General features: G+C 41.9%; 1 protein-coding gene and 1 long non-coding RNA gene across 3 annotated transcripts in view; one reads left to right on the top strand and one right to left on the bottom strand.

Moving 5' to 3' along the window:
- The window catches only part of LOC111251150 (neural cell adhesion molecule 1-like), a 153343-nt gene extending 140795 nt beyond the window's left edge, over nucleotides 1-12548 (bottom strand). For both annotated transcript variants that reach the window (XM_086989868.1, XM_086989865.1), the window contains exon 1: nucleotides 10521-12548. Coding sequence is in view for 1 of the 2 variants with exons in the window: in XM_086989865.1 (XP_086845991.1) it covers nucleotides 10521-10581 (61 nt within the window). In the remaining variant the exon portion in view is untranslated. The remainder of the gene's footprint in view (nucleotides 1-10520) is intronic.
- Nucleotides 107-20174, top strand: LOC147755469 (uncharacterized). Its single transcript, XR_015328167.1, has 3 exons — nucleotides 107-1401; nucleotides 14342-14465; nucleotides 14793-20174. It is a non-coding gene; the product is annotated as an uncharacterized LOC147755469 (long non-coding RNA).
- The last annotated feature ends 7166 nt before the right edge of the window (nucleotides 20175-27340 follow it).

The following is a 27340-nucleotide window of genomic DNA, read 5'->3' as shown; positions in this document are numbered from 1 at the left end:
TATTTACAGCTACGTACTTGCCAGCGGTTGGAAAGTTGGCTTATGTCCGTTGAAACAGAGAAAAAGATAGAGAAAGAAGGACTGTCCCAGTTTCGATTTTCGATGTAATTCGCTTATTTTATTTTAGCGATCTTCTGTGGGTTTTATTGTTAGACTTGGGCCGGGGTTGTTGCTACTACGGTTGCCTATCTTTTTTTTGTCCTGTGTATTTCACGACGACAGGAAAGGCTCCAGGTTTCGGGTAAGTATTATTTCCTTCCTTTACGTAATTGGAATAGTAGATATTGCTGTAATCTCATTGGTAACAGAGACAAGAGTAACTTTCTTTCTCCACACGAATCGCCGAAGTATTTCGTAATACTTCTAACAGTACCATCATAGACCTTTGGTTTTCAGGAATGCTTTCAGCCATTCGCGGACCACGCGTATATACTATATAGTATAATCCGCCCTATTACACTCGCATCTTATAATCATGCTACCAATCGAGGCTCGCTATGTGAACTAGTACAAGCGGTGCATATTATTACATTAGGCCTTAGCCATATGAGTCAGCAGTTCTCAAAGTTTCGTGGTTTAGGACATTTGTCATTATGTCCTAATGCTGCCTTTGCAAATAGTGCTGTTTTGGTCTTGTTCGTCATTGTTCGCGGTGAAGTGTGTGTGCCCAACAAGCTCGTTATACCGCTTCGTCGGCCTAATCATCTGTCCCGTTAACAGTAAAGGCTCGGTAGAGACAACAGAGAAAAAACGTTATTTGTTGATATTCAGCAGCCGGGCCGGTCTTAGTTGCCAGTCATTCGCACCAATCGGATCACTACCGAAGTCAATACATCTTTCGAGCAATCTCTCCAATTGGCCTCCACATAGACATATATCTATTATATAACGCTTATCCACAGGCGCTTGTATCGGTCCGGAATCAATATCGAAAGACAGCCCAGCTGGCTTGAGTCACACGGCCTTCTGCGCTGCAGACCAGTAAGAGACGTCGGTTTCGTAAAATCTTTTGGATTGCACCTCCAATCAGTGTCAACTAGTGGACCACAACGATCGTCATGGCCGTGGCCAGTGACAGAGATGTATGCCGACTCACCAGACCTTAGAGCCACTAGCGACTTAGGATGCACCGCCATGGTGTAGACGAACAGAGCACACAGTGATCTGTTTGCGTCTCGTACGCTACCTACTCGTGTCATTAAGACGTCCGATGAGATATGTCCAGCAGTGTCGTTAACTATACTTCGGTTACATCAGATCACGGCTGGATCGTCCGATTGACAGAGGAACTTGAAGTGGATAAATCAAGTTTTTAATTTGGGAAACGTATATATATCGAGCGATTGAAGGAGAAAGTCAGGCGGAAGCCGTCTTGTTCGGACTGGCATCCCTTCTCATGAGGTAGGTATAACTATCATTATCTAACTGATGACATAAGCATGAAATAGATACGTATAATTGAATTGAATTGCTGAATTCCTTCCATTGCATTAGCGCAGTCCATAGTTTGTGTGTTGAACGATAATAATATACAGTAACGATATGGACTCATTGTGAACGATCTACTGTCGTCTGCTGGAAGCAGACAAGAAGATGGTTCGGCCGTTTAGCTTATTGCTGACACCAGACAGCATTTCAATGCGGATCTATTTTCTTATTGTAAATGAGTATTATAGATGAAAGACAGTCAACTTCTATGACAGTCGATTGCAACTGCCTAGGCTAGTCTTCTACTAAACAAACATCTGCAGTCCGACTTCATTACAGCTGCAGTGTTGTACGATAATGATCAGTCAGGTCCTTCTCGTAAAGCTTGCCTATCTACCCGTCCTTCTGCTTATCAAGTTTTCGAGCTCTCAAGAGGCACATCTGTTTGTGCGATTCGAAGTCGTCTTTACTTGCTTCAGTAACCAATGGACGTACGTTGATTTAAACAAGATAAAGTTCTTGACTCATAACGATCCTTTGGTTTTTAGTCATCCGATTCAAGTTTTTGTTCTTCCCATGTCAACGGTTCCCTCCAACTCATTAAAATTCTTCCTCTGAAACCCCACTTTTGTCCGATATGTTACCACCTAGCGTTGGCTAACTAGAAATAACGAAGAAGTCGTCCCATTGTCGTATGATGTAAATGGTTTTAGCTTTTTTTCAATTTTTAATTTAAAATAGTATTATATATATATATATATATATATATATATATATATATAATGCGTAAACGCATACATTAATTACAGATCTAAGCAATACAGTTATATTACTTAGAAAAATACAGATATAGTTGTGAGATGCTGGTAAGCATTACTATCAATCGTGTGGATAAAAGCTAGTACGTAGTAAAAAAAAAATATTACGGTCGTCATTTAAAATCGGTTAAGTGTGTGTTCTATAAACACATATGATACCAAGGAGTACAATTTTAGTACGCACTTAAACAAAAACGTCAATAGAAGCTGTCTTTTTGCTGAACTTCTTTTTTATTGTCCAAGAAAGCAGCGTGCAGCAAAAGACATTAGACATTTCGGAACAACTTAAACGCTGGACTGAGTCCACTTAACAAATACCTTCAAAAGGCTTAACGACTAATGCGTAGGTTGATGAAGCTAGAAGAAGCAACCCCTCAATTAAGATAACTAAGTAATGAAAAGATGTAAAGGTCCGTAAACGACAAGATCCCTATTATTCAGTAGTTAATGCCATGATTTGAAGTGATTTTTCTCAGGCATAGACATTGTTGACCATGACCTGATATGAAGAATATTTTGTGTTCGTCTGATACGGTGGCAAACACACGTACACGTGTTGGGTTTTGAAGAAATCTGCATCGCCTGTTTGTTACGGAGTGGTTCGAAAATGTCCGGCCGCGAAACGTTACTGGCGCAATGCCGGCTGTAAAATACTTTGTTTGAGAAATAAGTCTGTTATGCGATTTTCGCTTATCGTTCTCATCCAGAGTTTGCCGGAGGATACTGGTATAAATATATCAAACGATTCACGTTTTTGACGTCCTGCGTATGCCACGTATAAAAGAACTGAAGAGCGACAAACAGTGCTATCGCACACAACGCTTGATTACAGCCGTACATAATAAATGAAAATAAATTTACATGCTGCCCTGAAGTAAATTCCATTGGCTTCGTCGGCTCCCGTAAATACCGCACAAATACGAGCTTTAACTTTTTTAGGTCATATCATAACTTTAAAACAAGTCAATGTTCAACGAGTATATGTTACCATGTAATCTGTCGTGTATATATACACATGAGACATTGCGTTTGTAATTTATGTTATATTCAGACAAGCTATATGAAGAATAAACAAGTATGATATGAGAGAACATAGACGGCCATCAGCGGAGTAGTTGACTGACGAGTAGTCAACGCAAGTCACGCTTCGTCGACGTGTTCGATTGCAGCCTAGATAGGACAGCTTACCTAATGCCCTTAAGAGCGTATTAGGCTTTGTTCGTTTACACGCAATTCTGGTTCGCACAACCAGATGAAGATACCAGTGCGTACTTCCACAATCGCTAGATGTGGGCTCACTATCTGCTGCCAGACGTCTGGTCTAGATTATACGTTGACCCATGTAGTGGGACCAGGCTATTGTTAACTCCGTTAAAAAACGAATTCAAATAGAACGTTAGCCTAAAAATACAGCAATAGTCCGGCTGAAACAGGATGCACTAAGGATATCAATAGAGCTCAGAGTTATTTTCGTGAAAGGTGTTGGATAAGAAAAGTTTTTCCAAGCAGCAAGAAATACATGTCTTCGTACTGCAAGCTTAGATGACCTGCGAATAATGAGTGCTGTTGTCTGGGAAAGCAATGGTCCGCTGTTCGTTCGTGGATCGTCACTGACGAGTCTGTATTCACCTTTGTCCTAGACCGGCACCAAGATAGGTGCTCTTGACGCAGTCTCTATAGGCCTTTTCTTGTGAACGTATAAAGCATAGTTCAATGTGCGTCAATTTTGCTCTGGCATCGTTCCATAAGACTGTTAAAGATCACTACGACTGTATACAATTGAAAAGTTATAAGGTACTACAAAGCACAGCGCAAACAGAAGGGTCTCTTGATGAGTGGGAAAGCTATGCAAGCTTTTTCCGCGCGGTTTTCCGGCGGCGGTATCAGGCATACAGTGTCGCGTATTTCTTAAACAGTGCCTAATGGCTTTTAAAACCATCTACCCCGTAGATTTTTATAGCTCACTGGGAAGAGAAAAATGTGTTTTCTACTTTGAGAGTCGATGTACACAATAGATATACCTGAGGTCAGCTAGATGTAGCGTGAACTGAAGCACCATCCTATAACTGCAGGTTTTGCTGGTATTGGATCTCCAGTAACCAGTCGTCACAATATGTGATGCAAGCACACCCAAATACAAACGTATGATTAAGTAGTAATGCTATGTGATATCTGTAGTAACGTCTATCAAACATTAAACATTTTATGAGAATAATAATCTACATACTCGTATCAGTCATCGCTATATGGTCACTCGTTTTGGCTTTCCTTCTAATTATTCGATTGATCCTCGATCCTCCTGTATCTCTAGTGCCTTCTCGCTGTTGTTGTTGTTATTATTGCCTAATAGGCTATATTACTGTCCAGTAGGTATAGCAACGATTTGATCATAATTTGAAATAATAATGATAGTTTAGATGCAGTTGCATTGCTACTGTCAACAATAGCGACTTGGGTACTATGGATTATAAGCACATTCCTGGTCCGATTTTCTTTATGCGGTGGCCTGAATCAGTATGAGGTTGATGCGTCGGCGCCCACAGGCCGTTCCGTAGGAGTCTTCCGTTTCTTTTTGTGCTTTCGTCCGCTCTTTCTTTCTTCCTGATCTGCCTCATATCCCTTTCAGCATTTGTGCAACGAAATTTCTGCCACCCGCGTGATCTCCGCTATTATACGGCCCTAATAAGCATAAATAAGTCAAGTGCCGCACTGGATGACCCCCCTCCCCCCCCCGGCCTCTAGGTAGGTAGGTAGCCAAGCGCTATGACTCCTTTACGAGTAGCCCTTGGTTTTCTGGCGCTATAGACAGAGCGAAAGAAGAGAAATTAGAGACAACGGGTAGGGAAGATGGCGTCGAATTCTGCGACGATGGCGATGGCGACAACCGCGAAAAATGAAATGAATACTTAACTGTCTTTTGAACATTGCCCTTTTTGCTTTGGCGTTCTATCTAGCTTGTTCTCCAACAAGACTTTGAACGGACACAACAAGGTATGTTCTACTTGAAACCGCCGAAAGAATCCACAGCAGACATCTTGGCCAACCTTTAGTCGTCGTGGTTTGGGTTGCGAAAAATGCTCGTCTGGTACTACCGATAGCTGGCTAGCTACCTAAACCTGTTCTAGCAACGGTTATCTGAGCTAAAGCCGATGTGCCAGAAGGCTTTATAACGTTATTAGAACGTCATGAAGTTGAGCGTTCCCCGAGCACGCCCCGGTCGCCACATGGCTGTCATAGCATGCTTCGATCCCGACGGGCTAAGGTCTAAATTTTAAACAGAGCATTCTGCATTTAAATACTCCTACTTAGACTTGCAGTTCGAGTTGCTTAGGAACAATATCTTAAGCATACGGTTAGCTCAAGTGAAAGTCTCGTGTGTTTACATGCATGTGCTCTTCTAAGTGAGACCAGCAAAACTGACAAGCACGTCCGATTTCCTAGCATTTCTTATGTGTAATCCTTTAAGGTAGAGGGGAATATTTGTGGGCTGTCTAACCACCATCACTGCCGCCTCTGCTTAACCGCAAAAGCCGCTTGCTAAAAGACTGGCCGGGTTGAGCTGGGTCGGGTTTGAACAGGATGATGAACCTCGGCAAGATCCGCCCCAAGCGTTATCGTGACGACCGACACCGTGTAGTTAACAGCACAGAAAAGGTCTTTCATAGCATTTGCACTTTCTTCTTGCTATCAGAACCTTGAAAGAATAATCTAAAAGCGCGAATGACAGAAACTGAAAGCAATACTCACTCATCGACCTGTTCGTGGCCTTTAACCATAAACAATGCTGCAGTTAAACAAACTTCCCTACACAATGCTTTTGGTTTTGTCAACTTAGCAATTCATCTACTGAATCTTTTACTTAGCAACTCTACAGCAGGACTTTTACATAATTAACCATAGTGTCACAGCGAATAATGGAACACCATGGAAATACACATGTGAGTCACTGTTGCTTATAGTAATAACAGACAAATATATATATCCTTGACTCATGGGCACATAACGAGCCTTATGGCCTTGGTTACCACGGCGTCTAAGTCAATGCCTTACGGTTTTAGAAGCCGCGAACGCATAAACCCAAGCAGTTGTGGCTGTCAACCATTATTAATAGCTTTAAGCTAATATCGTATTGATACTGCATTAATTCTAATTTTTTTTTGCCTATGGTACTGACTAGTTGCTAAAACAATTATCGTTAATATTAAAATAATTATTTATATACTTTAGATCATATATTGTAATTAACACACAATGATAATAAATGCCCCCTTATACAATATAATTGATTAAATTTAATTGACACCAATGCGACAAAACATATACCGTAAGAATCACAGTTGCACATGATTTTTGCTCAGTACAAACCATATGCGTTAGACAATATACTTATCATCATGTAAACACACGTTTTAAACTAATATAGTTATTACCATTATCACTATACGATATGAAAAGCAGCAGAGGAGTCCTTCTAGCTCCTTTGTCCGCTTTTTTTTTGACGCAGTTGTAACTGTTTTCCTCGGACTCCTTCCCCGATCAAGTCGTATCGGTTAATGTCAAGGAGTGTTCCTTCTTGCTCGCTTTTCCCTCTCCAACTACACTCCCGAATTTCCCGTTCGACTGGTGGGGGTAGTTCAGCTAACTCCCGCGTGTGTCACTGTCGCTTCTTTCCGGCCTGCTTTCGTTAGCTATCGGCGCCGTTCTCGTCGTTGCTGGAAGTATCAAAGCAGCAGCCTCGAGCGGGCCCGGTTAGCCCAGGGTGTAGATAGATTGGGAGCGAAGAGTAGAGGTCTGCTGGAAGAGTCATTCGTTCACCATTCCCAAGTCACCGAAACCCGCGTTAGCGTGAGGGAGGGAGTGTGCCATTACCCTGGTGCATTCTCTTTCACTTCTGCCTTCTGGCAGAGCTCTGTATTACATCTAGGCATGGTTGTATTTGTTGGATGTGTTGTGTATATGGAAAAAAGTAGAATGGGAAGAACGGGCGTTGGAGTGCGCGTAAGCCTTTATCGGTCCCAGCAACTTAGGCAGATTCGCCGTGTGCTGTCTTTGTTCTGCGTATGTTGTCCTCGAAACGTCGTCATGTCTTACGTAGGAGCAGGAATGGCAAGCGAGCGAAGGATCGTTGCTAACAGTATGATAACAGCGCTACTGCAATCCGCGGCTTCCGCAACGGTAGCACGGAGCGACCAACCGATTGGGTCTGAGTGGATCTATTTGATTTTATGTTCTTATTCGTTCTCGTGCTTCGTCCTCCACTGCTACCACAACGAAGACGACAACTACTACAACACCAACTATGTATGTTCTTCGAGCCAGCCTCCGTTCAGCTTTCTGCTTTGATTTTGGGCTGTAGCAAAACTGGGGCTCGGGGGTGGTTCCGTCGTCCTTCGTTTTTTTTGTTGCGACTCTCGCTACCCTCGAGACGAAAAAACATCTATGAGTTGTATGCAGTAATGGTAGTCGTACCTAGGATAAACAGGTTTGTTCCATGTCCTACTCTCCTACAGTATGCCACCACGAAATCTGAACGAGAAGCAAAGCTCATTACCGTTTGTCCATAGAATTAAAGTGCGACTTTTTCAGCTCAGCCCCAATGGAATGATTACGTAACATAACTCTTTTTATGGAACGGAGCAACAAGAGTGACGGAACTTGGCAAGACAAACGTGGGTAAGAGCAGCGGACTTGTAATCAATCCATACTACTTTTTTTTCGAAGGTACAGCCTTACCGACGTTTTGCCACCTAACATCATTCTTATCCTACAGCGCTGGACAAAAAGACTGCGAAATACTTACGCATTAGCTTTTTCACTCGCGTATTATTCATTCGTCATCGACCCCCCCCCCTCCGTTATTTTCTCATCAACCAAGAGGTAGATAGCCACAAGCGTGCTAAGTCATGCGTGTCTTGTACGACCCACACACTTACCCATGGAACTAAAACGAGGCTACAATCGTGGCAGCGTGCTACATACGCGTAGCACTGAAATTCTATCGACGTCTGTGTGAGATCTACAGATCGGGATAGCTATCAATCCGCTACCTCCTACATCCTCCTACTTAACCATGGCCTTAGTACGTATCCTATTACCATTTGCATACATGTGAATGCAATGTCGAGGTCCGTTGCCAACGAAGCTGGCATCAGTAGCAGAAATAACGTCACAGCCATTACTCGTGTGCAGAGTATCGTTTTATACTAGTACCGGATACCAAGGAGCGCTCTAAAGTACTGTATTTATTGGGCACTATGCTATCATTCCTATGCCGTGCAATAAAGTGGCACTAACTTGCTCCCGTTTTACTGTCAACTGTCGTGGATCTGCTTTGTTTTAAGACAATAAGGCACATGATCGGATTGATCCTCATTGTGGAATTCACTCATTTCATGCAAGTACGACATGGCTGGCAGGGGAAAAGTTCTGCAAAGAAAAGCAAACATACCTACCAATGGCTGGGATCTGTTTTTCTATCATGTATGCTGTCATAGCAGACGATGACTAAGTGCTGGTAAAAAGTTCACTCGGACGCTGTTGTCAGGTCAACAGAAATCCAAGCTTAATACGAATTGGAAAGGATAAAGTGTTGACTAGTACTACGACAGCTTTCGGGTATCCTGTATATGATCGCATCATAGTACCGTTGTCTACTCTGGACGACGTCAGCTTTTTCCACATGGCCACAGGATTATAGATTCGGATCGCGCACAAAAATGCCACGACAAGTTAACATTGTGTTAACTTACTGCTGTTTTATCATTAGCTTCGCTTTACATTGTCGTGCTAATGCGTGCGATTATTAAAAATGCAAATTTCTATACATCTATTTCTACGATTTGATAAAGTGGCCATTGTGAGTGAAGCGGATTTTTGCTCTATATTTCGATAGATAGCGATCACGGCCATTGGATGATAAGGCTGAAATGTCTTTACAAGCTTCGATGTTCGCTTCCCTTTTCTAAGTGTGTCGCTGTAACGCCCAGATTGGCGTAAGGCACAATTTAAATGGGGATTGGTATGAATTTACGTGAACCTTGACTGATTTTTCTGCGACTGACTCTGAGCAAGCCAGTATTGCTTGGTCCTTCAGACAGGCGATACTTTAAAAAAGAGTCCGCTTTACATTACAATGAAATATAGTAACGACTGTTAAACCTCTAGCTGGACTTTCCTTAAATTGCCGTAGCGATCCAACCAAATACAGTCCTTCTCCTTTCCTTACATACTCACTCCATTTAAACAGGTTACGATTCTCAAGCAAATAGTACTAGTGAACTGATCGAGTGGCAAATATTTGCGTATGCGACACTGCAGAACGAATCGACGAACTCATGACGTTTCTCCATTGCGTTACTCCGTAGAGGGGTAAAAAAAACGTTCCTCTGTGGAACAACAGAGACAAACGACCGGATCTATTTGCCCATGTATATGCATAAAGTTCTTAAAATATACTTTTGGCTTTCGTGTATAGACGGAGCAGTTTCTATCGTCGAATGAAACAGGCGACCAAGAGGAACGTGCTACTTGAAGGAATCCGTAACTCTTTAAGCCAGCACTTCAAGCGCAAAAAATAAGCCGATATGAAAAATTCTCAGGAAGGAAATGCTTTAGATTAACTCGTCCTGACGCTTAAACGAAATACTCGAACATCGTGAAGCAGTACGACTGGCGACGGTTTCGGCTCATCTGCACAAAAGCCCTTTTTATTTGCATAGTAACTCCGACAAAAAGGAACATTCGAAAGAGGCCTTCATTAGTCACGTAACCAGTGTTGGCAAGGTCATACATAGACAACACATTTTATCTTTATATTTACTATTTTTCCGTACTCCCTGCCGATCTGTAATCTATCTTCCGATATAGCAAAAATAGCGGTGACGGAGTTGTCCGATCGTCCTTGGCCCACGTATGCAATAGCTATCTCTTTTGCTATCGGAAAGCACAAGTTCCATCCGTTGCTTCGATTCATTAATTTATTAATGTTTACGCTCTTAAGATGGACGGTCCTTGACTGTGGGTATGGTGCGTCTAATCATTAATATGCAATGAGTATCATTGTTTTTATTATATATTTGTGCGCTGGATCGTTTCTGTGTTTTTTTTTTTGTTTTTGCTATTTGCTTATTTGCTGTAGCAATTGACTTCTGTTAGATCTGAGTCACGCTGGACAGCGAGAATGTACATGCTAGACCGTCCTGTTGCTGTTTAGCTACTGATGTACTCGTACACGGTCCAGATCGGCCATTCATTCCCATACGGTCCGAAACGTACCTGCTATGTGAACTAGTAGAATGGCAGCCACAAGCGCCAGCGCGTTAAGTTGAGGAGACATGTTTCGGAGAAGTCGATCGAACAACAATAATGCCAATGATAACGTTCAGGTCGTTGGTATATATGATGACGACAAACGAGGCGTCGCTGAATCAATCGATGAATCACTGAGGCAATTAAATGTCTTGATGACACAGGAAATGTTGTCGCGGTTGTGCTTCTTGTCTCACACACACAATATACAATATCAACAATAGCACTAAATGTACGCGTGGCCTGTATTATCAATTACGAGAGCACTGCATCAACAACAATGACGACGAACGATAATGATGAAGAGTTACGTATTCTGCGTATATCCTCAACACGGCGTTGCCAAAGACGTAAACCCGATTTGGCGGAAAATGCGTTTTGGGGGACTGGAACGGGAACGGGGACGGGGACAAGTCTTAGTGAGAGAATTGGGCGTGATCAATAATCGGCAGAATAACAACGACAACACCGGGTGATTTGACACAGATTGGGAAGCAAAGTTGTCCGCGATGGTTCGCTTGTTCAGGGGACTGAGTTTTAGGCTAAAATTAATGGCGTTAGGTGGTGTGATTATACAACTCGAAAGCGCGTCTACGCTCTGTAAAAGGACCTTGTTTGTTTTTGAAAAAACTGGGTCTTATAAAAAGGAGTAAACTCTTTTGTTAGGTTTTCCGCAAGACGTATGTGTATTCCTATGCGATTCACCTGCACACTTTTCATAGCATCACCAATCAAAAAGACAGATGTCTACCGGTTAACGTCAAATGAATGAAGCACTATCGAACCCCGAGAAGAATCACCCCGGAGCAGCCGTAACAATGTTCTGCGAAGGCAATAACAAAGTACGGTAGTTTAGAGCGCGCCGGTGACAGTGAGATACAAGTTGCTTCTAATAAGAGTACCTATAGGGCGATGTCTTCTAGTAGGGTGTGCAGTCTCCGCGAGCCAAATGCTGATGCTAACAGACGCGTTGTCAAAGAACACTTCCCGAAGCCCTTTATCTTTCTCTCACAAACACGCAAATCAAACGCGTGCTATTAACAGGTATACAAGAGTTGTTGTTATATGTTATCTGGTGGATTGGCTTGAATGGCACACTCTTTAAAGCTTCTGTTATTCCGGAGAGCTTAGGTACGGAAATCAACGGGGAAGAATAATGTCCAAAGGGACTACGGCTCCAGCGACACCAACGTCTACATTTATAAGACACACTCGAACTGCCTGCGTATCCTCCTTCACCAATCCACAGCCACACCTGGGTGAGCCTGCAAGTGCTCTAATCTGACCTTACGCAATTTGAAAACCTCGTCACTGATCATTACCACTAGTGCTTGGTATCCTTAAGCTATGGCACATGCGTCGAATGCGATCCTTCTATTGGAGCTCGACAAGATGCCACCTGTCGAAATCCACCCCGTATTCGCTGGTTGGCGTAAATATCCGCAATGCTACGGCGTATATGACGTAGTGTCCAGTTCGTCGATCGCGTGTCACGATGATTTACACAGGGTTTTTTTTACTTGCTTCGGTAGACAATGATTATTTAGGGTAAATTGTACTGGTCTCCGCTACGCACTGCTATGATTCAACTAGATCGTCTTACCCTATTTTGTTACTATTGACAACCTCGTCGATTTTCTGTTTCAAATTATCCCGCTATGCGAATTTTTCACTGAAGTTCTTTTCATCGCCTTTACCCACTCCGTGCTGTCAAGGGTAGATTGGCGGTCGGCAATAACGCCAACAATCACTTTTCAGTAACTCTTCGGTAATTTCCAACTACGTCCAATGACAGCCCTTACAATTAACACTTCTGACTGTTCCTTTACAGTGTGGCCTTTTTCCCCAACAAAACACGCTGAAATGCTTAACTTCTAGATGACAAACACCAGTATCAGTATTTGTGGTACAATTCACCTTGTTTTGCACACACAGTCGCCCGTCGTCGTGCCGCTCTCAAGAGTCTTCTCCGCACTGGACTGAATCCGCTCTGACGGTAACGACGGTGGCAAGGTTTGGCGCGCGCGGATCGTGCCGTTCTCGTGTGCTACCCTTTCTCAATCCGCCACCGCTTTCCCTTTTACACGCACTTCTCTCTTTCAGCGCGACGAACCCCGGCGCTGGTCTGAGTTACCCTCTCCCCTTTAGCGATTCGCTGCGCCACCGAGGAGCGCTAGCTAGAATCCTAGCTATTGCTTTTCCTAGTGCTAGTATACCGATGCCTTCTAAAACCACCAGACTGGCAGTTCGCTGCTGCTGTCGCGGGAAAACTCGCCTATTACCTAAGCGGTTTCCTTTGTGGAACGGAGACATAGACGAGATTGTGCGGACGAGAGTTAGCCATTCTGGGTTTTTCAGTGTAAGAGTGTCACCAGCGTGCGGGGTAGCCGCATAAATGATTCTGACGTTTTATTGTCGGGAATAGAATATTTGCGTTTCGTCATGAGGGACGATTTCAATGGAAACTTGTCTGTTGCTCTATGAAGTTATTATTATGTTAGTCCTTATGAAACTTAAGCTTTCGATGGGTGTGTGTAGACGAGTAAACAACTCGCGCAGAATGGCACTCCAACCCTTCATAGTGGATGTTCCTTTTTTCAATGCTAAACGGTCGCGGCCATAGCAAGAGCAACTATCCTACACCTACGAGCTTTTCGGCGTGAATCTAACTATTTTCCTCCCTAAAACGTGGCTCAAAGCAATTTCGAGTCCTTGTGATATACAATACCCCTATTTCAGGTCTATACATTCCGAATTTTTGCCACGTTAGAAGACGCATAAGAAGCACCAAAGACGATAGAAGATTTGTCCAGCGATACACATTATCTCTTAACCATCAACAAATTAACGATTAGAAAAGAACATGGAATAAATGAATGAAAATAAACATAGTTCATTAAGTATACTATGACATTGCAAATGAGGCTGGACGTTGGATAATTGTCCACAAGTTGTCAAAGATAGTAGTAGTGTTTCCGGCTCTAGGTGCGGTATAATTTAATGTACAGGAAAAAAAAATTAGAAATAGATTGTAAGTTCAATAAAAGCTTTAACTGCCAAACCGCATCTAAAGGCGACAAAGAATCGTCAGAGGAAAGCGAACTTTTTAGGCACGATTAGGAAAACAGGAGAGATTTCAGATAACAAGCCCACAATGAACCTGCGCTCATGATCTATGCTTTGAATGCCGCTAGCTCTTGCGGTAGCGAAACAACTTACAACTAACAAAATTAAACGCCATTTGTAACTACTAAGAACAATCTCATAATATTCTTGGACTAAATGTCTTTGGATGCTCACCATGGATCACTTTTTTTTTTCTTTCGTGTAAAATAATCGTACGATGAGTACGCCACTCATTATGGAATTGTGTATTTCATCTATAAATATTCTAGCAAATACCATAATCACAACGAATAGAGCCATTGACGTTAAGACGTTAAACACGCTGATCCGATCGTAAAGTAATAGCCTCTTAAATACGATTCGTTAAGATCAAGAAACGGTGCGATCTTCTTACCGTACCTCTTAGATGACCAGGCTTTCGGAGTCACCTTTGGGTATTATTAGCAGGGATTCTATTGTGCATGTGATGAAGAAGGGATGTGATCACAAAATTCGAAACGAAGGGCCCGTTTTAGGTTACAATAGTTCGAAAGCGGGCCATGCTAGAGCGAGGAAAATGCCTACTTTTGCCAAAAAGGACAAAATTTACTCTAAGATCCATATATTAAAGAATTGCAGGCGTTGATTATAGTTAAGTCATAAATATTGCCTCTATATTGTAGGTAAAGCAATCACAAGTACGCATTACAAAATGCTAGCGACTCGGAAAGCTCAACAGCCCTCAGCAACTCTATAGACTTACAAGAGAAATATATGTACCGACGCCCGGAAATCGTAATACATGAGGTTAGTCACGATTCAAATTGTCGTAATTTGCAAACTGCGAATAAAAATGGTAAAATGTTTGTTCTAGCGTAAGCTACCGGCTGGCGTTTGTGCTAGGCGGTTTCTTCGTTAACTTCTGCTCGATTTGCGCTACTTTCAATACAAATTGGTGAACTTACTACGGTCGAGACGAAAACGTACTGGTGAAGACTCGACCAATACAGGTTGAGGCTTTCTACGTTCTCTCAATTAACCGAGTTATCGCTCAAGATACATTATCGTTATCTCAGTTATCTAGCATATATTGAATAAATTCTTACATATATTGAATCTTTTTTTTTTTTTCAGTATGCACTTCTAGAAGTGGGCTTACCCGGACCTTACCGTCAGTTGAAGAAAGCGTTCCTAGACAAATTTGTTATCTACTGTACTTTGAAGTAAGACTCCCGAAAAATCACTGTATACGCTTAAAAAGCAGCTTCATCTTCTTTGTTCATTTTGAGCCGATGCTTGACGGTCATCCGAGAACCTTGGCATGTATAATAGAAGGTTCTGCAGGACATTAGGAGAGAGAACTACAGACATTGTAGTTAATCGAGGAGTTCTTTGAGAATACCACAGAATATTACCTTTTGATCGTTTCAGCTCCATAGAAGCTGCAAAAAATGACAGTAACATCGCGCTCGTACCCGATAGAGAACTTTATGAATAACTGCTCAACAAACTTAGATTCACTGCCGTAGTCTTTGTTAAAGCGTAAATGTTATTTAAAGTTCTCGTATTCTTTAAATCTAGCTGTGCGGGCAAGCTATACCGAACGAAGGCACTGGGCCCTTTGCGCCGTTTGTTTGTAAATCTCTTCAAAACAGATTTTTCGTACGAATAGGGAAGTTAGATATTTTTCCCATTATTTGCCGTAATAACACTGATGTTTTTTTTTTTTTGACATTTTCGTATTTGGTATGCTAGCTTAAGATTTATAGGGCTACAGTGTTCTGGCTTGTGTCGACCATATGCTGCTGATATCAGAGGAGTTAACTTATGAACTGTTTGACTCTCAATTTTGACCCTTTAACCTTCTTTGAAGAACTCTTGCAGGTCCGTCAAAGAGGCCATTGTGTTGGGCGGGGTGTTAATTATGAAAGCCACCTGACATGCGTGAGAATTTCATATGAAGTTTGAGGCGTTCGCGCATTGTAAATAGAAAATTCCAAGCACGTGGGTTTGTTTGCCAGCCTGTAGGATCCGCTCAGTTGGGCGGTTGTAGGTATATTGATACGTAGTGCGATTCGGATCTACGGCTTCGATATTCGTCTCCATTTTGGGTATAATCTGTCATGTTCAAATCTAAAAAAGCGAAGCAAGAGTCACCTCGTCGCTGCTTGAAAATTTTGTTTTGGTGAAGATGCGGTGCTATCGTGTTTGGCTTCTAAGCTAAAGAACACGCACTTGCGTCGGTTCAAAACTGGACGTAGACAGACATACTCCATTTGCTGTATACATTTCTGCTGCACTGAGCGGCTGAAGATAAGGGCCTACTTGAGAAAGCGGCTCAGTTGTCTGGGCTTCAGGATTTTCCTAGGCGCGATATGCTGAGTTCGCGTAAAAGATGGCGTACAATGGATACCAGTGATCTCGCGATTGGTTCCTTTAGAGGATTTTGACGCACATATTAACGCCGGCTGTTTCGTCCTCGAATGCAACGACTAGATTTGTAAAGCGCCCTGTACGGTGATGGGTGTTTGTTCTTGCATAGAATTCTGGTTGCGCAGATATTTACGTGATGTGCAGGAAATCGAAGTTGCTGGTAAAACGTTCCATTCGGCCGTTGATGGAAAGAAAATGGTCGGAATAGGCTTTTTCCACCATAAGCATGACCGGTTTCGCGCTTGTATATGAAGGAATGGTTCCTTCTTTGCTGGTTAATGAATCCGTCTCTATGATTCCCTTGGAGGATCGATCGGAGGGCCCAATGAACCCTGCTGGTCATATACCGAGACAGGTAAGTTTTGTTACTTATCGAAGTTCGGCTTCTTCCAGTCTAAGCGGTTTGAGAACTGGTGTCACGTTTGGTTGGAATGTAAGTTGTTTGACAAATGTTTGCTCTTTTGGGACGATTTGCGAGCTTACACCGAAGTCTTTCGGTAAGGTTTCTTGAATTTTGGGGATATTTCTCTCAGGAATTTATGGCAAAGGCTTGATTTATCGTTTTATTTTTTTTCCTATTACCGTTTCGAATGCTTTTACTGAATACGCATAAGGTACATGCGTTTGTAATGATGTTATTCCATATACTTATCCTGTTATCTTATGAAGTAGCAGCTAGCGTTATGATCAATTCTTAACCGGTCTTTTTTAATTACATTTGACATTGATAATAAAGTAAAAAAATGTGTGCTGTTGCTCAATAAACTAAAGAAAGGTGCAGTAGAAGTTAAACAGAGTTTTTTTTTATAACTTCGAGTAACCATATATAAGCGATACATTTGTTCTCACTCGAAGATGTTTGAAAGTTGAAAAAAAAAGATCAATTCCTTTCCAATGTAAGATAGATATAATAAATTCTTGGCGTGTTGAATGCTTAACAGTGACACCATATAAATCGTTTATACTTTCTGTGATTAAGGGTTGGATTGACGCCACCCATTTGTGTCGAGTTTTATCTGTTCGCATTCGTCGAGCACAAATATTCTTCACTAATTGTATGCGTTGTTCGGTTCCCGTGGTGCCTTCGACCTATAACCGATGTAAGAAGTGGCACCGGCTTGTCGGGACGTTTCGAAGATGTTACTATTCAATTTAAATTTATAATCCTTACATTTCTATCTTTTATGCTAATGTCGTACTTGGCGAAGAAGAAAAACACTCGATCGAACAGCGGACTCTAAAGGACGGACCTAGATCTAACATTGCCCTTAGGTTGGGCATTGTCTGGAAGCGTTATTCTCCCGATAAACTGGTAAACTAATAAGGTTAACTGGTAAACTAACTAGGAGAAAGGTTGTACAGGGATTACACAAAGTGGATTGTGGCCTATTTGCAGTGAGTGTTATCTACTTTTTTTGTGAGCCCAGACCACTTCAAATGACAATAATCATGTAACTGAAAATTGGAGAATCTGTATGTGTAAGGCACAATACGTTTATTAAAAATTTACGCATTGGCTCAAAAACATTCGGTTACACTTTTCTGCCTGAAAAAGGGCAAACGACTTTTTCAAACCTACAATAATTGCTGCTTACCACTTGTTCGCCCTACGAACACTTTTTTCTTTTAATTGCCATCCGGGTGCCCCAACAACGAAAATGATTTTACCGTGAAATTTTCTAAGTGGCCATAGAATTTGCCTGCACTTGTAGGTAGGCGCTAATTGTCATTCATCTGGAAGTGATGACGGGTGCTAAAAAATACTCCTTGTACCCCTTACCATCTATGCTGGCAGTCAGGCAAAATTTCCACAACTTACTTCAACCCGGCTACAACATTGTCGCCGCTAACACTACAGCAGTTACTACAAGAACATAATTAGCATACGTGCGCTAGCAGCGGCAATACTCCAGCATCCGAAAACAACTAACTTGACAGGCTTCCGATCGTCGTAAACACTGCCATAGAGGTGGCAACTGAAACTGCGCTAGGCAGAGGCGACTGGCCTGTTTGCTCTCCAGCCGTATCGGCTGTGCGCCCTTTCTAGCCTTTTACCTAATTAAGGACCCCTCATCGGAGTCCTTTCACCCTTTAGGCCTGCCACCCTCATTGCGTTCCCCATACAGCCATTCTTCAAGGCCTATCACAGGGATCATGGTCGAACGATCACGACACGCTGCTCCGTCAACCGAGGTATCAGATCTTGGGTTTTGTGATGACCATCATACAGTTGTAGAACGCGTTACGAGGACGTACAGCGAATTGAGCGCGTTCTGCAAGAAGCGCTCCGCCGCGGTTTAGAACAGAATTTCCACTTGACCAACGTGCGAGACCTAACGAAAGCCAACGAATACCCCTAAAACCGTACAGCCCGTTGTTTCCATTTACCCCAGACTTCTGCCGCTGGTTCTGTCGAAGATAATTAATCTAATGATAATAATAATAGGGAGGCAGCAGGGAAGACGAAGGCTTTGGTAAGCTTAATCCGAAAAACAGATGCGGGTATGAGAAGGGCAATGGCCCACATGTAAGTTCTAGCATCGTGTCAAGTGATTGTTTGACCTTTCCTTGCACTGAGCAAGCCGTTGATCAAAACGGTTTATACCGTGCTAGTTCCATCTAGAAGCCACTGTGCCCTTCAAAGGAAAAAGGTCCTGCGTGCCTTAATGTTGATGTCTCTATCCTGGCTGCTGCGAACTGTGTGGTCGGCCGTTCCGTAGACGTATAATAATAGCTGTAGTAATTCGAGACAAGCCTCATCACAAAACAGGGTTTCCAACATAGTTCATTCGTCATTCATTATGATAACGTTCACCTAATGCAGATAAACGCTGCTTTACGCTTTTCGTGGTAGTAGCACCAGTACTAGTTGTTTATTTAGGAGAATTGGCCACTCGAATAATAGTCCCGCTTACAAAATTAAAAATTTTCAGCTACGTGCTTAGATACCGCTAATGTATATACATACATAAGGGTATATTGTACCTGTCATTTAACAGCCGTGTGGAAGCTGAAGCAGGGAACATGATAAATACCGTGAATTAACGTCTATCGTTTTGACGTAAAAGTAATGGTATACATTTGTAAAATAATAAAGAAAATAATGGGGGTGATGCCTTAAATGACACAATTTTTTTACACTGATTCTAAGATCTGCTATTGTTCAGCTCAATAAGTCTAATATTAATTTCTGGTATGGTTTTTTGCGTCAATTACAATGGACATCTAATTACAAAACTACACGTAAATGGAAATAGGTCTCACTGAATAATAACAAAGTTTTTTGATTTTGTACTAGAAAGTACCATCGTCCGAGACAGTAGACAGAAATGAAGTATGAGCTTTGCAATGTAGAAATTTTTCCTAACAAAATGCTCCAACTCAACCTCTAAAACCTCTTCAGCTTGACAGCTTTGACCACCAATAGATGCGGCCACGTTTTCGGCCGATATCAAACAGAAGGAGAAAAAATTGTCTGTGTTCTTGTAAAAAATCATATTGCCCGAACATCTGTTCGTAACGTGTTATCGAATTCGACTGTTACCAAAACAGAGCATTATTGGGGGCTAACTAAACGTTCTACCGCAGAATGAGACACTTAAAGCTGCAGGAGATGCTCCAGTTTGTTTTTTGCAAAACCTAGAAAAACTGTCGCAGAAGCTTTGATGAAGAAAGCTGGCACCCAGTATCAAAATAACATCTGTCCTTCCATTAATTTTCAATGCGAGAAATAAACAGAAATCGAATTATACCTTTTTTCATTTGCCCAAACTCAACCAAGTGTGAATGACATACTGTAAATGAACGGCTCAAGCGCTCTCAGAAATGTTAATGTTAAATATCCTAAGATTCAACAGCAATAATAGCAACAAATGTCGGCCTATCTTTGCAACGGAGACAAAAAAAAGTGATCATTTTGTAGAATATAGTGCGGATCGGTATGTCAGGCCGCAATAGAAATTATGTCCAATTTTGTTCGCTAACTCGCTAGACCGTTTCCAGTGAAGGTCAGTTTAGTCAACTGTTGGAAATTCTAGTATCAGCTGAAGCATGTCCTGAACCGTGTGTAAGCCTCAATATATAACTACGCTTGCCTCATGAAATAAAACTGGCCTTTTTTGTAAACAAGGCGGAAAATTTCAGCCGGCGTGTCCTGACTTAAGACTAATGGCTAATCATCGAAAAGGAATCTATGTTGAAAGCTGTGCCTTCATATCAACTGTTCAGCGATATTTGAAAGGTTACGTTTTCTTGGATACTCTCAGTTTGTGAACATATATCAAATTAAAAAAATGGCTGCAAAACCTACATGCTTAGATATTGGTAAGACTGTTCGTTGCTAGAAAATTGCTCTTTCTAGGAGCCACACCAATAGGACAAAGAAACGCTCCTCGTGATCGATGTGACTTCGATTCAACCACGATATTTTTACCTAATATACAAGGTACAATGGCGACCCGTCGGTTTATTTTTATCGTGCTAGCACAAACATAATATAAAGTTGAAGAACTTTAGGCCGTCAGGCCTCTGATGGCAGAAGTTCCAGAAGGAGGGAACGAAAATATCGTTGTACAGATTGAAGGACTTTATACGGATCGATTAGAAAAACTGATCCATTGTAAGAGATCACAAATTTGTTTAGTCTACAGCGTTAGCCTATTTCGATGAGGCAATTGCGCTCTATACCGGAAACAGTTACAATAACGCATACGGATAAATAGGCCTAAGGTGAGTTACAGATATTTTTTTATTCCAGCCCATATATTTTATTGAAAAATGAAATATTCATTTTTTAGGAGAGACTTTACGCCAGAGGTCTTGCACTAATTCTATTTAAACATTTACTTTTCTCTTACGCGTATTTTCCTGCATCTCTATCTCCCTTTCGATTGACGTCCACAACGAACTTTATGAGAAGCTGGGTATACCTTAGTTTTCTTGCTCAGCTTAAATCCATTTCCCTGATTTTACTTGTTATCATTGTGAACTTTCATCTGTAACGCAGTGCTCAACGAAACGTCAAGCTGCCAATACGAATGGAAATTGTCGATTATCTCTCTGGCTTTTTGTCTTGAGAGATAGGTGGACAGGAGGTTCGGCCCTTGATGTATGCAAAACAAACAAAATCATCTGTATTGCGAGTAAGCCGCGAATTTTACTCGCACCCTTTTGTTTCCTTAGCCGGCGATAGTTCATTCGAAGACAACAACGTCAAGTCGGACCTGCTCTACGCCGACAACAACAGCAATTGGCAATGATTCTGAGGCAAATTCGTTTTGACAATGGCAGGCAACCGTTGTGATGTTAAGCTCGCGTTGCAGGCATTACACTAAGCTACTTTTTCCTAATAATTTCCCCTTGATAGAGGAAAATTATCTTTTAGATTTTTGCTTTTACAATGTCTGATTTGTTTGTTAAGTGTAAATCGAAGGTCGCCACGCAGCCTGTGCGGAGGGCCGATTCTACGATGCAACTTGATAGTATTATTGAGGACGCTCAAATCGAATGATGGGCCATAAAAACCATCATGTCCTAAGTTTGATCAACGCCACAGAAGCAGGCAGCCATTTTGATGAATAGAGCTGTCGATGCTGTAGGTTTCATGGAACCTCAACACCTATCTTCTAGGTTTAGGTGATGATAAGTGTTTCGTTAACGTTACGATTTCGTTTCACACCCAACGCTACGTAGCGCTCGGAACGTAGTTCAATGAATGTGTTTTGATTTCGATCATATTCGCACCTGAATTTGTGTTTTCTGTCAAGTCTCCGATTTTCCTTGCTCTTTTTTCTTACGCAATAGACACGCTCGTTTATATTAGACACTGCTAACGTATCCACATACACTTGTAGAGGACGACGACGACGACGTTACTTGAATGTAGTAGCTATACGTGAGCGAGCTTTTCCAATCCACAAAAGCTACTGCACGCGACCTTCTGCCTTTCATATAGCTGTACTGCCCAATACATCCTACGAAGCCGCTTACCAAACTAGTTAACGTGCATTGCCACCCACTTCTATCGACACGTTAACACATATAGACCCACCGCCTGCCGTGTACGCGTTCCCGAATAAAGAATACTACGCCACTGTGGCTGCGCGTGCGGAATAGCGTCATACCAAAGCGGAATCGAATGCTGATCGTAGGAACTGTGGAGCTAGTTCGATCCAGGTGCAGGCTCAGGTTATGCGTAAACAAGGACATCCTTTTCCGCACAGAATAATATCGCCAGCAGCTAAAGTACAAATATCTTTGTTTAACCGCTCCCTAATGCATTGGAAGAAGCGTCGCAAACAAAAGCTACCTTCGTACCTAAAACACACACAAAATAAGAGATCAAGATCGTCGATCAGACCGCCAGGCAGAGCAATCTCTCTGAGCGGGTGAGTGAGTGTACATACCAAATATACGTTAGTTGTGTACATGTGTGTGGTACCTTCGTTTCGCGTGTCTTCCATAACGACATCATATAAACGTGTTTATGAGAACGTTCAATTGAAGAAGGCACTGTGGACGTTGGACGCAGGACGAAAAGCTATAACCAGAAACAATGATTGTTTCTTTCTGCCGTTTCATCAACGAGATTTCTTCTTCGGTCAGCTTTTCCTTTTTCAGAGTGTTACTACGTGACTGTGGTCGGTCGATTGTGGATTCTGGCCGATTCTACGAGAACGAAGGCGCCCTAGAGTCACCGCTCCTGCGCGTCCCTTTTTACCGTCCCTATTCATCCGCGAACATTTTTCCAAATCGTCCCTCTCTTTCCTGTTTCAGGTCGTGAAGACGGCGTGGTCAATGACTTTCACACAAAATGAGCATGGTCGTAAGGAACGACGGCAAAGTCATCGCGAATGCACCTATAGATTCACGTTGTTTATTGCAGTCAAAAAGCAAATATCCAATCACACGAACCGAACAGAAGTCAGACAATAAGAATTTTTTTTTGGGATTTACATAGACACGGTACGTTTTTGTATACTTCGCTCAGTATAAACAGCAGCTCAGTTAGTTCAGACACTGTATCTGGCTATTAAGCTTAGAGAGTCTTTGGTTCGAGCCCATCAAGCGAGCCTGTATATACAGTTTATAGCAGAGCACTTTTATGTAGCTCAATGCCGTAATGCCGTAAATCTGTGTAACAGGCGCTCAGGCAGTACCGCGGATCGCGGCAACAGTTGTATGGCAAGAATCCAATAAGCAAGAAGGAACAGCAGTTTTTTTAAAAAGTTTGCTCTACTTTAGTTCTTGCACCGTCTTCGACGTGCCGCTACTTAAAAGCGATCTCCCCTCTCCATAAGCTCGTTATAAGCTTGTATAGTAAATAAAATTTTATCTCAAGTCCAGGCTCCGAGAATGGGTGTCTCAGCCACTTCCGATACTAATTTTATATCGCATGAGTCAAAAAAATAAACTATAAAGAAAGACCTGGGATGACTGTGTCGAATTCGGTGGGCGAGTACTTATTAGGACGGAGGACTGCCCAAGGTGGTCGGCCCTTCATGCTTGGTAAACACTTGGGCTGACAAACGACTCGCTAAATGGCCCAGAGGATAACCGCCCAGTGGCGAAACGGACTGGTCTCAACGTCCAGCAAAGGCAGGTAACTGGAGTGAAAAGTAAGCGCACCATTGACATGTGTACGGTCCTAAGATATACGTAGAGATTCCATTGGCGGAGAGTAAAAAGCAATACAGCTTAACAGCTAGTTACTAGTGTTATACAAATTAACAAACGAAGAACTCCAGTTACTGAAAAACCTTAATTAACGTCGTATTCAGCGTTAAGACTAAGAAGAAACTTTATTTACAGTGGGTGGTAGGCATTTGAGTATGGCGAGCCATATTGTATCTATAAAATTTTACCAGACACGGAGACCCGGAGTGCCCCATAATCTGAGTGAAAACACGGCTCCCTGTTGTTCTTCACCACATCGCCTTGCAGTGGTTCGTACACAGCTAAGAAGAATGAAGAAAAATGATGCTTCTACTAATCTATAAAGCAGAGAAAGGAATCAGTAACTCCAATAGATTAGCCTAAATTATCTAGAGTTAAGCCAGATCCCCATCGGAAAAAAACTTGCTTTTAATTGGACTTTATAGCGTTTAAACTGCTTAAGAAAATAATATTCTTGACCATTATCTATACGGCCCAATTACATCGAGTCAACAAGAAATTCCACCTTGTGGAGAAGCCTGATAAACAAAGCAAAGTCGTCAGAACGGTGCCAGACGGAGATGGCAACGGTCGTCAAAGCCGTCGAGAAATTCTGTCGCATCCACGAGATTCCTCAGATCTCGAGCTGAGGGATTACTACCTTTTCTACTCACTAAGAAATGGGCAATGAGGAGGGACTTTAGAACTATTCAAAACGAGGCCTGAAAATCTCGCAAATAAATTGATTGATAAAAGGGAGAAGGTCGTGAACAGCGACGGCGAATAGGTAACGGGTTTCTTATACCGTGTCACTTGTTACGTAAAAAAGCCGTCATTACCTTTTGATCAACTTAATATGATGCATAGTTCTGCACAATATCGAACACATAGTATTTTCATTGGTATTTACGGCTGATCTGTTCGTGATAATATCTTTTGTTTTCAAATTATCTAATTATCCGCTCTTGATGTAAAAATGCATTACGTTCATTTTTTATTTGTTCAATTTGTCTGAATGGCAACTGTCGTAATATTCTACATGACTCCCTACGATTTCACTGTTCGCAGTCACGATTGGTATGTTACAGCTAGGCACATTTTCGACACCAAAAAAATATAAATGGGGCAAAAAATTTGAAGAGCTAAGCGTACAAGAGACATGCGATACTAAGAACAGTTCAATGTATGCCCTCGGAGGTGGTGCAGCGGTAATAGGGCGAGCGATCATTTTAAAGTAGCTGACTATATTACTGCGTATCTCCGAGGAACAAACGCGTCTTTAAGAGCAAACTGCTCATACTCTGGTCATCTGGTTGTCTGCAATCAGCCTGGCTGATGCCAATGCATTCGTCCCGTACGTAAAGCTGTAGAGAAAAACGCTAAAAAAGAACGTTTTAGGCTACTTCCGTTTGGCAAAAATGTAATTTTGACTCTAATACTTTTTTATATACTTCGATTACAGAAGAAAAAAGCGTTGGCTGTGTTTTTGTGCGGCCAGTTACAACGCCATTGTTTCATATGCGTAAGTACAATAAAATAAAAACGTAATATGGCAGCCTAAACAGTAGTTTTTTTTTTCTTTTAAATTGTATTACGTGCGATTACTTTTGAATTTGGCTATAATTTTCGCACGATTTCAAAAAACAAACTTATTCCACTCATATATGCATATACGTTTTCAAATATGGTTTATAAATAAAGATGCCTCTTAAGCTGCTCAATCCTGGCTGCTTTTTTTCCCTAAGACTGTCAGCTTTTCTAAGTTACTGAACGGGTACTGTTTGCCGTTCTAGTTCTACTAGAATATCTAGTAGAACTAGAATGGTCGACTGAAGTAAGATGATCCATTTAAGGTCATATGTCAATAATTACAAGAGTGCTGGTTCTTCTCATCGACAAACAAAAGAAACTCCAGATAACTTTCTTTTACGCTTTCGATGTATCTACGATTGAGGTTGCGCTATCTTCTCGCTATCTTATAGCGACGCCGACACTCTGATAGCTTCTTGAAGCTAGCCATCTAGACCGGCATCGAAGATCATCAACTGCATTTTATGATCGCTGTATAATCGCAAGGCCTTGCGCAAATTCAAGACTATAGGTTGGGTTATTGCTATCGCAAGACCTAGGATGTGCTTATATTAACTAAGGCAAAACGTATCTCTGCCCGTCACTATTCCAGAGTGAGGCCAATATAGAGAAATGGGCTTCAGCCATCATAGTTAGAATAATCGTGATAATATCAAGAGAAATGTTGTGATTTTTTTGTGAGTCAAAAAACAAAAAAAAAAAGTGTATTATTCTACGCATATCTCATTTCGTAAAGTATCATCCAATGTGATTCATAAAGCCACTGAGTCTTGTTTTTGGCGCTATCAGTGAAGCGCTGAGACTTGTCTTCCATAGGTGATTTGGTTCCACATTAAGACTTCTTAGATCGCGCTACATCGTTTGGGATGAGTTTACGTCGAGTTTTAAACGTAAATGCATTAAACGTACTATATCCGTGATTCGATGGCATCCAGTTTATTGAATGAAAGAAATTTACTGGATCCTCGACACTGATCTGACCGAATCATTCGACGATCTTAGTAAACTCCTTAGAGAGCATCCTGCTTGATTTCAGTCCCTTTTCTTTGCAGCTTTCGTTAACAATTCGCGTTTTTGTCCTCCAGCCTGTCAGATCGCTAATTCTACTGGACATCAGGTCGTTGAATAACTTGTAAATGCTGTTTTCCTAATTCGCTTGTACATTGTCTGTTATCTACCAGGCAAATACCTTTTCTCTGTTAACTCGAAAACTCATATCTTAAAAAGCGTTAAAGAAGCCCACCTCCTTGCCTCATTATAGAATGTCCTATGGAGCTCTTCTTTCTTTTTTCGTAACTAAGCTCCTTTTAGCCTTCTTTCAAAATCGCTGCATTTTCTCACAAAGTCATTTAACATAGCAGCACCTTCCCTCCAGCAAAACAGCCCTCTGCCTGCTAAGTTGCTTGGCGACAGTTTCCCTCCTCGCTCTTTCATCACCCCACGAACTCCATCGCTAACTTCGCCATCGACGTCAGCCTCCATTTGTAGTGTGACTCTCTCAACATCCAGCCGCCGACTCAGTTCGCCGGTCTATTGCTGTTGTGCACCTCCCTCGTCTGCGTCTTGAATCCTTGAAATCGGTCGGTAAGTGCGCCCGGTGGACTCAGTCAAGACATTTTTATAATTTTCACTTCTTAACAATTTGCTTTAGCAGCATCTTACTTGCTTTTCTCGCTCTTTCTTTCCTAAAGCTCTCGGAATAGGAAGAAATTCCGTACTCTCCACTAGTCTACCACCAACGTCCATCAGCAAGCACAGTCTAACGGCGGACCAGTACTACCACTACCTACTTACTACTTACTATCTACTACCTACTACTACTACTACCACCTGCTACCACTACTACTACCTACTACCACTACATACTACTACCTACCTCCTACTACTACCACTGCTACCACTACTTACTGCTACTACATACTATTACTACCTACTACTGCTACTACTATCTGCTACCTACTACTGCTACTACTATCTACTACTACTACTGCGATCGATCACCGGAC

The sequence above is a fragment of the Varroa destructor genome, unplaced genomic scaffold, assembly GCF_002443255.2.
Source record: "Varroa destructor unplaced genomic scaffold, Vdes_3.0 BEIS01000005.1, whole genome shotgun sequence".
Lineage (NCBI taxonomy): Eukaryota > Metazoa > Arthropoda > Arachnida > Mesostigmata > Varroidae > Varroa > Varroa destructor.
The sequence above is the reverse complement of the archived record's forward strand: the minus strand, read 5'-3'. Positions and strand labels throughout refer to the sequence as shown.